At 41.7% G+C, this 14,534-nt stretch overlaps 1 protein-coding gene across 2 annotated transcripts; it reads right to left on the bottom strand.

The window, feature by feature from the left end:
• Positions 1-261: 261 nt before the first annotated feature.
• LOC100856260 (5-hydroxytryptamine receptor 3E) lies at positions 262-8,133 on the bottom strand. 2 transcript variants are annotated; one of them, XM_038583518.1, is made up of 9 exons: positions 8,067-8,133; positions 6,173-6,339; positions 5,623-5,667; positions 2,870-2,979; positions 2,530-2,699; positions 2,052-2,212; positions 1,262-1,466; positions 879-1,094; positions 262-752 (listed from the first exon to the last, which is right to left on the bottom strand). In XM_038583518.1, exons 1-9 carry the CDS (start codon positions 8,131-8,133, stop codon positions 523-525), a joined length of 1,371 nt encoding a protein of 456 aa, XP_038439446.1. In that variant the 3' UTR covers positions 262-522. The 2 variants fall into 2 exon arrangements, with proteins under 2 accessions (XP_038439446.1, XP_038439447.1); XM_038583519.1 differs by lacking the exon at positions 5,623-5,667.
• Between the last annotated feature and the right edge of the window lie 6,401 nt (positions 8,134-14,534).

The following is a 14,534-nucleotide window of genomic DNA, read 5'->3' as shown; positions in this document are numbered from 1 at the left end:
TGCTCTGTTTTTCTCACTCTCTAAAATAAAAATAAATAAAATCTTTAAAAAAATAAAAATGCCTAAGAAAATTAAAACTTCCCGAACAAGAGAGTTGTTGAACTTGAAGGTAAGAGAAGAGTTTGTTATAGCATCAAAATTTTATCAGAGGCAGAGGGATGCACAGGTGATATTTTGAAACTATCAGTTCTGAATAGTTAATTTGCTACCTGAAAATATGACAAGGAACCAGAGATCTCTGCAGAATGATTTATTGGGACAAGTAAGCAAGCAGAGGAAGTAGGACTAGAACCACATGGGAAGACTGAGGGAAGCCAACACAATGTAGATACAAGAGGAAAATGTCTGGAGTTGGGTTGAGACTGATCAGTGGGGCTGGATTGAGAAGCATGGAATGCAGCAGGGAACTGGTCATCTTTGGGCTATGACAGTCAATACTCAATAAGGGGTAAAGATCTGGCTGGTCTCTGGAAGCCAGAAGCAGTTCTTGCCTGGGATCTGCAGAAGAAGATAGACATCATGCTAGATGTTCCAGAGGACAATGACTGTGACCACAGAGGTTGCCATGAAGAGCAAGTAGAGGCGGAAGAGCAGGGTGTCCATCATGTGGCTGAACTGCACCCACAAGTTGACCAAGTGCTGCCTCTGAGCTTCATCTTCCTGCTGGGCCCTTGTGGACTCAGGACACCCATTTAACTCTGCCTCTCTGGGACCTGACACCTTTCTCACCAACTCCACAGGCTCCTTCACACCTACAGGGGGAAAGAGACTCAGCCATGGGCCATGAAGTGCACCTGAGGAGGGAGGGGGCCACGGAAGGAGGCATGAGCAGAGCTGTGGGAAGAGGAAGTGTGGGCAGTGCTGACTACTCCCCTTACCAGGCAGATGGGCAGGGGGGAGGCCTATGCCTTTATTTATCTTCTGGGGTGCAGTGGGGCAACATGTCCTTGGGTTGGCCCAGTAGAGGAGCAGAGAGTGGAGCCACCGAGGCATGGGTGGGGGCTGGGTGGTGGCCAGGTGCAGCAGGTAGGTGATGAAAATGGTCTCCAGCAGGCTGACCACCATCAGGGACAGACACAGGGCAAAGTAGACACCTGGAGGGAAGGTAGGCCTACATGTGGTCCAGAGGCACCAACTAAGGACTTCTCTTCCAATCCCACCCCAGCAGGCATAGAGCTTCCTTTTCCTAGTATATCTCCCTCCACTGAGCTAGTTCAGTCAATCCTTCCCACCCTTTTCCCAAAGGCTAGGGAGGCCATACTGATAAGAGGAGTGCCACTGGTGGGGAGTAAGTCATTCATCATGAGCAGGAAGACTTTGTAGCCCAGCAGAAGAGTTATCTTGAATGGAGCACGATTTCCACTTTCTGCTGGCAGGTAGAAGCTGAGGGCATCGATGGCAATCAGGAAGCCACTGGGCACTAAAAGGTTTATGATGTAGAGTCTGGGCCTGCGCCTGATGGCCACCTTGGGAGAGGGAAGAGAAGGCAGTGGATAAGGTATTTGGAGGCTGCCAGGAATAGTAGTGATTATGTCTCTGCCTTTCTTTTCTTTTTCTTATTTAAAATAAAATAAGCATTTTATTTATCTATTTAGAGAGAGAGAGAGAAATAGAGAGAGAGAGAGAGAGAGAATGCATAGAGGGAGGGGCAGAGGGAGAGAGAGAAGCAGACTCCCTACTGAGCAGGGAGCTTGACTGGGGGCTGGATCCCAGAACCTGAGATCATGACCTGAGCCAAAGGCAGATGCTTAATCAATGGAGCCACCTAGATGCTCCATATCTCTCCCTTTCCTGTTGGTCTGATTACCCTGAGATCTAGAGGTATGCAGAATGCAGTTTCATAATTAAGTACAGAATCTGCCAGGGATGAGTTAGGCCAGAGCAGTGAGCTTTAGGGAAAAGAGCATGGCTAGGCAGCCAAGAGAAAAGGTTCAGGTCTGGCAGAAGTAAAACTGAGAAACCCTGAAACTTGGGAGATACCCACCTGGTGGAAATTCTAGGTAAGGGTAGAAGCAAGCAAGGAAGGAAAAAGCAAGGACCTCTGAACTCACATAGAACATGATCTGATCATATAGGCTAGTGCCCAGGGACATCTTTGGGGTGGCCTTGTTGATGCCCAGGAGCTCCCACTCTCCATGTGTTTGAACGATGTCCCGGGACGTGTCTGCTATTTCCCACACTTCTTTCTCCATGCCCAGTAACATGTTCTCCACTGAAAGGGAAATCCAGGTCATTTCCCAAGGATATAGTTGCCTATCAACTCAACTGCACTCTCTTTTTCCATCCTTTCATTAAACACATATTTTTGCGTATCTACCATATGGCAGAAACTTTGCAACAGGGAATGGTATCAACAAGACAGATTTGGGTTCTGCCTTTATGGAAAATATTTAAACATCCATAGAGCCTTAATCTTTGCTTTACCTATACACCTTGGTCACCATCTGTTCATAATTTCTTTATATTTTACTTTCTGTTGTATTGGTTGCTCTCATTCACCCACATCCCTGAGACTCCACTGCAGCTTACCTGTGTAGAGAAATGAGCTGAAGGTGAGTGTGCAGTTCTGCTGGTCAAAAGGGAAGTAGAAGATGTCCAGGTTACAGATGCTGGTCACCTTCATGGGTTTCTTATATCTGATGCGACCTTCATTACTTACGTATGCTGTGAGATCTTTTGGGGTTTTATCTATATCCATACTGTAAGAGAGATGGAGTGGGATGTAGGTATTACGGCTTTTCTTCTTACCTTTTTGGTCATTTCTCAGCCATCTAAGACCACTTATAGTGGCTCCAATGGTATATTGTAAATTCTACTGATTCCAGGAAATGGGGCTTCCCTCTGGCTTTTCCCAGCCCTTAATACGCACAACTCAACGATGAAAATGTCTGGGAGCCATAGGTTCTTGGTTGCCACACTGATCTTCGTGATGCCCTCACACTCTTCTGGGTTCCATCTGATAAATGGGTTATCCCAGACCTAGAGCCCAGTGGAGGAGAAGTGAGAGCCTGATATGAATTGAGGCTATTTTTTCCTGTCCTTTGATTTTTCTTTAAGAGTTATGAAATATTTCAAGCACTTCAAAAGTAGATAAGATAGTATAATAAGCATGTTTTTCTGTCACTCAAACTTTGTAGAATAAATATTTTGATAAATTTACTTTAGCTTTTTTCAAGAAATAAGAATTACAGATAGAATAGAATTGAAACACTCTGTGTTCATTTCTTCATAAATTTTTTTTCCTTCATTAATTTTGATTCCTCTCCTTTCCCATTTCTGTGAGAAACTACTGGTGATCAGAGAAATCCCCTCCTTTCTTCAGTAGGAATGAGATTCAGAGCTGAAAGATCAGTAACTTAGTCTCTCTGAGCTAAAATTTCCTTAGTGTGAAATAAGGGGATTAGTAAGTATCAAATGAAATAAGGCTAATCAATGGATTTTGAAACTAATGTTGTTCATAGGTATTATGTGTTAGTATATAGCATGGCTTCAACTGTCTTCCGGACCCCTTTCACCAGTCTTTATTGTAAGGAGATCTTGAACGAACCCTTGGGTTCTTTGAAGTCAAGAGACTTAGTGGTCTTCCTCTCCTTGGCAGGTACCAGGCACCACCCTCCCTTGTCTCTGGGATGACCTTTCCTAACTCTCTTTTCCAAGGATTGTCCAATTTTGGATGTGCTTGTCTCGTCTAAGGACACTTTCAACAGCAGCTGCAGTTTGTGAAACCACAGCCACAACAGAGGGCTCTATGCACATTATTTTTTTTTTAAATTTTTATTTTTATTTATGATAGTCACAGAGAGAGAGAGAGAGAGAGAGAGAGAGAGAGAGAGGCAGAGACAGGCAGAGGGAGAAGCAGGCTCCATGCACCGGGAGCCCGACGTGGGATTCGATCCCGGGTCTCCAGGATCGCGCCCTGGGTCAAAGGCAGGCGCCAAACCGCTGCGCCACCCAGGGATCCCGCTCTATGCACATTAAATGAAGACTTGTACTAGATCAGTGCTTCTCAAATCTCACTTTGTATATAAAACACCTGGGGATTGTATTGAACTGTAGAAGCTGATTCACTACATTGGGTGACTAACTTATCCTGAGGATTTTGCTGGTTTAAGCATTGGAAATTCCACATACTGAGAATTCCTCAGTCTTGGGCATCCTGGGATGGTTGGTTACACTAGGCAAGACCCAAGATTGTGTGCATTTCTAGATTTCCAGCTGGTGTAGTAAACCAGTGCTGCCCATCTGGTAACTACACTTTGGGAGCAATATTAGGTGACCATTACAATTATTCCTCTCCTTCCCTTCAACCAAGCTTTTCAAATTGGAAACTTATTTCATTTACTTTCATTTTCCCCCTCTTGTTTTCTTTTCTTTTTTTTTTTTTTTTTAAAGATTTTATTTATTTATGAGAGACAGAGAGAGAGAGAGGCAGAGACAAAGGCAGAGGGAGAAGCATGCTCCACGTAGGGATCCCGACGTGGGACTCGATCCCGGGTCTCCAGGATCAGGCCTGGGGCTGAAGGCGGTGCTAAACCGCTGAGCCACCCAGGCTGCCCATCCCCTCTTGTTTTCTAATTAATGCACATAAGATAGAAATTTTCTACTGAGTTATACTTTGGCTATATATAAATATATATATAATATACTTTGGCTATATTCATAAATTTTCATATGTAGGACTCTTCATTTCTAATTAGTTCATAATTTCTATTTGCTTTATTTTCTCTTTATTTTTTAAAGATTTATTTATTTATTAGAGAGAGAGAGAGAGCATGCACGCATGAGTGTGCACACAGTGGGAAGAGGCAGAGGGAGAGGGAGAGAGAGTCTCAAGCAGACTCTGAACTAAGTGCCAAATCTGGTGCAGGGCTCTATGTCATGACTCTGAGATCACAACCTGAGCCAAAAGCAGGAGTCGGATGCTTAACTGACTGTGCCACCCAGGCGCCCCTGTTTTCTTGTTAGGCCAAATTATCGGGAAGTTTAATTTTAAATTCCCAGAAAATAAGGTTTTCTTTGGGAGGGCTATCTTTTTCTGGTTAGTTTCATTTTCTTGTATTGTGATCAGAGATTGTGGTCTAGTTAATTTCTGCTTTGTCAACTTTATTGAGATCTTCTTTGTGGCCAAAAATATGGTCAGTGTGGGACAATATTCCATTCATGTCAAAAGATATTCTACATGTTTGTTGGCACAAAGGTTGATGTTTATTAAATCAAGTTTTTTTCTTTTCTTTCTTTCTTTTTTGTTTTTTTTCTAAGTAGGCTCCATGTCCAGCGTGGAGCTCAACATCATGACCCATGACAGCGTGGGCTTAAACTCATGACCCTGAGATCAAGACCTGAGCCAATATCAAGAGTTGATATTGCCAGCTGAGCCATGCAGGCGCCCCTAAATCAAGTTTCTTAATTGAACTGCTAAAAACCACAATATTTTTATTCTTTTTTTACTTGATTTTTGAAAGCAGTATATTGAAGCCTCTCACCATCATTGTAGATTTTTCAACTTCTCCATCATGTGTTCCAAAGATATGTTGTTAGGTACATAAGGGTCATAATTATATCTTTGTTTAAAATCCTTTCTGATTATAAATGAAGAGAGAAAATAAACAGTATTGGCCATACCATTTCCAGCCACAGGAATGATGACAAGAGCTGTAGTTGTTCATCCTGTCAAAAGAATTTCCTGTTTCTAGTATGGTACTGTTAAGAAGTCTGTCCATTCCTCCCACTCCTCACTTTTGTTTACCAACCCCCAGGGTATGTAAAAGTGCTGTGATCAAGACCAACATGTAGATCAAGTACAAGAGCTTGATTAAACCAATGTGTTGGGCCATGGGTTGGAGAGTTGACAGGAGGACTTCTCAACCCTGGCTGTCTCTTAGCATCACTTGAGGAGCTTAAAAATACTGAAGTTTGGGTTCCATCCAATCAGAACCTCTGGGAGTGGAGCCTGAACAGTGGTATGCAGCCAGGGTAAAGAATCACTGGGTGAAAAGAAATTTTCTATGTGCTGTTATATCTCATCCTGTTGAACCAGACACAGCTTCTTTGAGATCCCCATTGGGCAAATGACATATAGCGATGATGGAGGAAGCTGCAATGCAGACAAGGGCTTTTGGGGTTGCCTTGCCAGGGTGGGAAAAAATTAAGGGCCAGAGAGGTCAGCACTCACCACATCTAGGATGGCAGACATAGTGAAGGAGATATTGACTAGAGTGGGGATGCTGAAGTTGGTGACTGGACGGAAAGCCTTCCTGTCAAACGCTGAATCCAGAACAGTGGGGTACACCCCATGCTGGCCAAACCCTGAGCAGTTGATGATGAAGGTACTGCCCTTTCCTGTAGTGGATATAGAATGTGTGAGAAGGAGGGAAGTCTCATGTTGCCTATAGGAAAGGTCCTTATGACAGGATCTTGGGGGTTGCCTGTGATAATAATGATAGCTAAAATTTATTGAGCATTGACTATGTGCCAGGTATAGTCTAAACTCTTAAAACAAATTACCTCATTTAATCCTCCCAACCTCTATCACGTAGAAATGATTTTTATCCTTATGTAATAAATGAGTCAACTGAGATGCAATAAGAGGAATTAAATTCCTGAGGTCAAATATATAAAAGGGCAGAAACTGGACTTGATCTGAACCCTAATTTGTTTGCTGTTGCTGCAGCATACACCCCCAATGAGGAGATAGAGAATGGGGAGGAGGATCACCCAGAGGTTGGGTGCTGCCTACCAAGGCCAGGGAGGTGGGTTGGGCTGGAAGGCAAATGATGGAAGCTAATGTGGTAAGGTGAGTTAGGGCTCTGGCCTTCTTCCTAATGTTTCTATTTCCATGCAAAGCATGCCCAAATCCATATGCAAACTGAGCCCTGGGACAGTGATAGCCATCGGATAGGATTCCACTGGGGGGAGGGGGCAAAGAAATGCACCTGTTTCATCTTCACTGCCCCTTATTTCCTTCCTTCTCCCTATTTTGCTGCTCAACTGTCTATCAGTTTTCTACTTTGAGGCTTTTGAGGTATTTCCTCCCCCCCTTTTCTGACTAATAGATATTCCAATTCTCTACTGGTAGAAATTTGTTAGAGGAATAACAACCTGGAATGAGAGAGAGGGTTGTGTGCCAAGAACATCGAGCTTTATCCATTCCCAGAGTCACAGTGCTCTCCAGCTAAATCCTTGAATCATTCTATGAGCAATGAGTATTTATTTGTCAAGCATGGTCTGTGAGTAACCAGATGAACATTTCTAATGTTTTCTGCTGAGTAGACTAGGTGTACAATTTCTTTCTCTTTTTTTGTACTGGCCCCTAAAGCCACCACTGGTACAGCCCTCCTCTATGGACCCTTTCCAGAAGTTATATGACAGTATAAGTGGGAGAGATGACATTTATTGATACCTATCAAATGCCAGGCAGCCACTGCTACTCACTTTCTCTCATTGAATCCTCACCACTCTGCAAGGTAGGTTCTGTTTTACATATGAGGAAACTGGAGCTCAGAGAAGCCAGGTAATTTGCCCAAGGTTAAATAAGGAGCAAAGTGAGGGACCAAGATTCAAACCTAGGTTTGTGTGTCTCCAAATCCCATGTTCTTTCCACTATACCATGCTAACTCCCTGAAAGAGAAGCACACTCCATTTTCACTCTCCACCTGCTACCTTCTGGCATCTTACCTAACCTAGAGCACTTGATTCTGTAGGTGGATGGGCAAGTTATGGCTTGAAATGAGCACTTTGCTAGAATGGGGTGGGTTTCATAGCTATAGAAAAAAAGAATTATACCTGTGTGTAGAAAGATGGATGGACACTTATGCTAAATGGTAGAGAAGACAATCAGGGATAGTTCATGGGAAGAGAAATAGAAGTGTTCCTGTGTGGCACATCTCTGGAAGGATATTTTCTATCTTTCAGAGAAGGAAAGTCTATTCAGGCATTATTAAAACAAAATTATGAAATAAGAATGCCCATTTTAGGTAATCTCTGGGAATTGGAAATTTGTAAGAAGTTTCTAGGTGTTCAACTACAGAGAGTCTTTGCTTTTTCCCCCGTTGTTGCCCCTTTCTTACCTTGAAGTAGAAGACTGAGGACAAGGAAGAAGGGGAATCTGTTTTTGTGGAACCAGCTTCCTTCCATCTTCTTTGTCTAAATTCTTCCCTGAGAGTGTGCCAGCACCCGGGAATCCCTAGATTAAAGGATCACAGGCCACACCTAGAGTCTAATTTTGAATATTGATAGCATTGGTTGACCACTGACATTTGTTACCTTCCTGGAAAGAGAGTCCTGGATGTCTTGTTCTTGCCCATGCTGGAGGGTCTGTTTGCTTTTAAGACTTTTTCTCCTATAAAAAATTAAGGAGTCAATCCATTTACTTATTCCAAACCATAAGATATCTAGGAATAAACTTAACCAAAGAGGCAAAAGATCTGTACTCAGGAAACTATAGAACACTCATGAAAGAAATTGAGGAAGACAAAGAAATGGAAAAATATTCCATGTGCATGGATTAGAACAACAAATATTGTTAAAATATCTATGCTACCTAGAGCAATCTGTACATTCAATGCATTCCCTATCAAACTATCAACTTATTTCATAGAATTGGAACAAATAATCCTAAAATTTGTATGGAGCCAGAAAAGACCTCAAATAGCCAAAGAATGTTGAAAAAGAAAACCACAATTCTGGACTTCAAACTCTATTACAAAGATGTAATAATCAAGACAGTGTGGTACGCACAAAAACAGACACATAGAGCAATGGAACAGAATAGAGAACCCAGAAATGGACCCTCAACTCTATGATCAACTAATCTTCAAAAAAGCAGGCAAGAATATCCAATGGAAGAAAGACAGTCTCTTCAATAAATGGTGTTGGGAAAATTGGACAGCCCTTGCAGAAGAATGAAACTGGACCATTTTCTCACACCATACACAAAAATAGACTCAAAATGGATGAAAGACCTAAATGTGAGACAGGGATTCATCAAAATCCTAGAGGAGAATACAGGCAGCAATCTCTTTGACCTTGACTGCAGCAGCTTATTGCTAGACACGTTTCCAAAGACAAGGGAAACAAAGTCAAAAAAGAACTATTTGAACTTCATCAAGATAAAAAGCTTTTGCACAGCAAAGGAAACGAACAAATGACATATCAGATAAAGGGCTAATATGCAAAATCTATAGAGAACTTTTCAAATTCAACACCCAAAGAACAAATAATCCAATCAAGAAATGGGCAGAAGACATGAACAGACATTTCTCTAAAGAAGACATACATATGGCCAACAGACACATGAAAAAATGTTCAACATCACTTGGCATCAAGGAAATACAAATAAAAACCGAATGAGATACCACCTCACACTGGTCAGAATGGCTAAAATGAACAAGTCAGGAAACAACAGATGTTGGCAAAGATGCTAAGAAAGGGAACCCTTGTACACTATTGGTGGGAATGCATGCTGGTGCAGACACTCTGGAAAACAGTATTGAGGTTCCTCAAAAAGTTGAAAATAGAGCTACCCTGGGCAGCCCTGGTGGTGCAGCAGTTTAGCGCTGCCTGCAGCCCAGGGCGTGATCCTGGAGACCCGGGATCGAGTCCCATGTCAGGCTCTCTGTATGGTGCCTGCTTCTCCCTCTGCCTGTGTCTCTGCCTCTCTCTCTCTCTCTCTGTCTCTATGAATAAATAAATAAAATCTTAAAAAAAAAAAGAAAAGAAAATAGAGCTACCCTATGACCCAGCAATTGCATTACTGGGTATTTACCCCACAGATACAAATGTAGTGATCTGAAGGGGCACCTGCACCCCAATGTTTATAGCAGTAGTGTCCACAATAGCCAAACTATGGAAAGAGCCTCGATGTCCATCAACAGATGAATGGATAATGAAGATGTGGTATGTATATACAACAGAATACTACCCTGCCATGAAAAAAGAAAAATCTTGCCATTTGCGATGACGTGGATAGAACTAAAGGATATTATGCTAAGAGAAATAAGTGAATCAGAGAAAGACAATTATATGATTTCACTCATGTGGAATTTAAGAAACAAAACAGGATCATAGAGGAAGAGAAGAAAAAACAAGATGAAATCCTAGAGGGAGACAACCATAAGAGACTCTTTTTAAAAAATTTTTTTATTCATGAGAGACACACAGAGAGGGGCAGAGACACAGGCAGAGGGAGAAGCGGACTCCTTACAGGGAGCCCGATATGGGACTCAATCTTAGGACTCCGGGACCACGCCCTGAGCTGAAGGCAGATGCTCAATGGCTGAGCCACCCAGGCATCCCAGAGACTCTCAATTATAGGAAACAAACTGAGCATTGCTGGAGGGGAGGGGATGGGAGGTGGGGTAACTGTGTGATGAACATTAAGGAGGGGATATGATATAATGAGCACTGAGTATTACATAAGACTGATGAATCACTGACCTCTACCTTTGAAGCCAATAATACATTATATGTTAATTAATTGAATTAAAGAAAATTTTTAAAAGTTAAGAAAAAAAAGACTTTATCTCTTATATAATTCACTACAATGTTCATGGTTGTGGATTAGTTGATAGGTATCACATTCAGACTTTTGTGTGATTTCTCAATCTGAAGACTCATCTCTTCAATTCTGGAAAATTCTCAGCCATTTAAAAATACTATATTTCCTCTATGTGTTTTCTCTTATTAGATATATGTTGGCTCATTCCTTTCACTTCACATGGCTTTAACCTCTTATATTAGTTTCCCACTGCTATTGTAACAAATCATAAACGTAGTTGGCTTTAAAAAACACAAATTTATTATTTTACATTTTTGTAGGCCAGAAGTCTGAAATGAGTCTCACAGAGATAAAATCAATGTTTTGCCACAGCTTCATTCCCTCTGGAGGCTCTAGGAACAAATTCATTTCCTTGTCTTTTCCAGTTTTTAGAGGCTGCCTGCATTCCTTGAAGGTTCATGGTCCCATTTTCCCATCTTTAAAGCCAGAAACATTGGCAAGTCTTTTTCACACAGCCATCTCTCTGCTTCCTATGCTCTTCTCTCTCCTCTTTCGCTTTTAAGGACCTCGATGATTACAAGGGGCCCACCTGGATAATCCAGGACACTCTCCCTACTCAAGGTCAGCCAGTTAGCCAATTTAATTCCATCTGCAACCTTAATTCACCCCTTTCCATGTAACATATTCACAGGTTCTAGAGATTAGGATGTGAACATCCGGGATCCCTGGGTGGCTTGGTGGTTTAGCACCCGCCTTCAGCCCAGGGCGTGATTCTGGAGTTCTGGCATCGAGTCCTACGTCGGGCTCCCTGCATGGAGCCTGCTTCTCCCTCTGCCTATGTCTCTGCCTCTCTCTCTCTCTCTCTGTCTCTCATGAATAAATAAATTAAAAAAAAAAAGGATGTGAACATCCTTGGGGGACCATTATTCTGCCTATTATATCCCTCTTTTATGTTTTCCATCCATTTATCTATGTCCCTAGTAATTCTTTCAGATCTACTTTCCAGGTAACACATTTTCTTTTCAATTGTATTTAAACTATTATCTAATCTGTCTACTGAGTTTTCAATTTCAGTGATTATATTTTTTGTTTCTGTAAGTTCTATTTGGTTCTTTTAAGAAATCAATCTATTTGACTCATTTGTTCCTTCCTCCCTCCCTCCCTCCTATTCTCCCTCCCTAACTTCTTTCTTTCTTTCTTTCTTTCTTTCTTTCTTTCTTTCTTTCTTTCTTTCTTTTTTGTATTGTTCTTTCATTTTGGATCCAAATATTTCTTTAATTTTTTATTATTTGTAACTGTTAAAGCAAAACCAAAATGGAGACCACAGTTTGAATATATTCCTAGACCAAACACTCATAATCATGCAACCAAAAGTTAAAACTGTCCTGATTTCCCCAAACGCTTACTCTGACCTTAAAAAGTCAAGATTTCTTCTTGTCCGGATGACTTTAAAGCTTTATAGCCGGAGGGCACCTGGTTGGCTCTATCAGTGGAGCCTGCGACTCTGGATTTTGGGGGTAGTGAGTTTAAGCCCCACGTTGGGTGTAAACCTTACTAAGAAAAAAAATGCTCCCTAGCTAATTAGCTACAAAGTGAGCTTGGGATGAAAAAGAGTCTAAGTTTCTAGTACAGGACACAATAGAAAATGCACTCCTGCTTTCATGCTTTATAAACTGAGCTATAACTGCTGAGACTGGAGTTTAACTACTTTAGATTGGAAGTCTCCCGGGCAGCCCCGGTGGCTCAGCACTTTAGCGCCACCTTCAGCCCAAGGTGTGATCCTGGAGACCAGGGATCGAGTCCCACGTCGGGCTCCCTGCATGCAGCCTGCTTCTCCCTCTGCCTGTGTCTCTGCCTCTCTCTCTCTCTGTCTCTCATGAATAAATAAATAAATCTTAAAAAAAAAAAAAAAAGGAAGTCTCCCTATTCTCCAACAGTTTGTTCCTTGCTCAATAAAGTATTCATGTTAAGTAGAGATTTCTGAATTTTCTTTTGATAGAACATACTTATTTTACATTACATTCAGATTGTTTTATTACATCTAGTTCTTGGTATGCTAACTATTTTGCTAACTTTGTTTTGTGGTTTGTTTCCTCATGATTTGTAACTCTTGATTGTAAATTCATTTTCAGAAGATTATTTCAGTGGGGATTTCACATGCTTGGGTTGTGAAGTTTCCCTACAAAGAAAATTGTCATTTGTCTCGGACATAGCCTTTGAATTTTTAATCAGGTCCAGTTATTTCTTGTGTGTGTGTGTGAGTGCGTGTGTGTATGTGAATTTTTAAGAATCCCACACCATATGAGTAGTGTAAATTTAGACTGCATGCCAATATGTGACACGGGTTTGGTGTTTCAATTCCTTGCATATGACTTTTCCTCTCTACTGCTAGCCTCAAGTCTTTGGCTACCTTTAGTCTGAGATAGAGAGAGTAGTGGATGGTCAACTCAGAGACATGTCAGTCTGCTTGCTAATAATGTCAGAAGAGAAATGATTAAAATCTCATTTGGAAAAAAAAAAGATGACAGTCTGTATCCTTAGGTAATTTTAAGGTCATTTATTATGATCTTTAAACCAAGGTGGATTTTTTCCCCTATGTATCTTTGATCAGCAGCCATCCAAACTTGTGATTTAATACTAACATTTCCAGTGACACCATCCCATTATTTCTTATATTATCCTTTTTTTTTTTTAAAGGAAGGGATAATTTTTAAAAAGATTTTATTTAGCTATTCATGAGAGACCCAGAGAGAGAGAGAGGCAGAGATGGAGGCAGAGGCAGAAACAGGCTCCATGCTGGGAGCCAGATGTGGGACTCCATCCCAGGACTCCAGGATCATGCCCCAAGCCACAGGCAGACACTCAAACGCTGAGCCACCTAGGCATCCCTATTTCTTATACTATCTTATTTTATGTTTGAACAAAACCTCTGGTCACTGGAAAGTTTTTAAAAAAATCTAAATTTGCATTCCTGTAGCTTACACCACTGGTGTATTTCAGCCCATTAGAGAATAAAGAATAAGTTAATTCTATCTTCTGGATCACATCTTTCAAATATTTCAGGACAATTATCACGTGTAATTGGGTAATGTCTAAAAATACTAAGGCTATGAAATTTTCAATCTTCACCATTCCCTTCCAACACACATACATCTACCTCCTAGCAGGCCCATAAATCAGTTTTCTCTGTAACCCTTCTGCTATTAGAGACCTGGGGAAGGACAAATGTTACCCCTATAAGAATATGACTTATGGAACATCTCTTCTGCAGTATAAGGTAATGGAAATCCTAATTCTTCTGATCTGATAGAATATGGGACAAAGAGAAGAGAGAAGGGAGTAAGCAATAACATTCAAGTGTGATCACACACACACATTGATTCTCTGTGCTGAAATCTCTGTGTGTGCATGTGTATGTGTGTGGTTGAGAGGGGATTAGGTAGGTTGAGAGAAATGCCAAAAGCAGAGGAGGCCTGTGCTCCATCATTCATTTGAGATCCTGGAAAGAGACTGTTATTTCCTGTGGGGCCAGTCTGGTAAGTGCAAGTTGCAGAGTACAGAGTGGTGAGGCAGAGAGAGGGCCTGGGGTAGCACTCCTGCATCTCCTTTGGTCCCCATGAGGTATGGAAGGGCACCAGAAATTCCTCAGGCGGATGAAGCACCTCTGCAAGAGAGGCTGTAGGGGAGACTGTCAAGGCCAGATGGAGGCCCTGTATGAGGCTCAGAGGGTCTACAGCAACAGCAATTGCGGAGGTAGAATCAAACCAGTTAAGGAAAACTCTATTAGAGCCAAGACTGATCAGAATTCACAAGTGATAGATTTTAAGCAGCAGGTACCATCAGAGCACCCAGCAACCAAGAGGCAAAGGAGATCACCATGGAGACAAGAGAGGACTCACAGGACGTGCACAGGCTGATCGGAGACTTCATTTTTTTCTCACTGCCATGAGATCACAAAAGCCTCTGAGTCTACAACTTTGAAAATCTAATGAAAGCTAAAAGACCCTTTGTCCAGCCAGAAAAATGTTCACATGCACTA

Source organism: Canis lupus, chromosome 34, assembly GCF_011100685.1.
Source record: "Canis lupus familiaris isolate Mischka breed German Shepherd chromosome 34, alternate assembly UU_Cfam_GSD_1.0, whole genome shotgun sequence".
NCBI lineage: Eukaryota > Metazoa > Chordata > Mammalia > Carnivora > Canidae > Canis > Canis lupus.
This window is presented reverse-complemented; position numbering and strand designations above follow the sequence as displayed.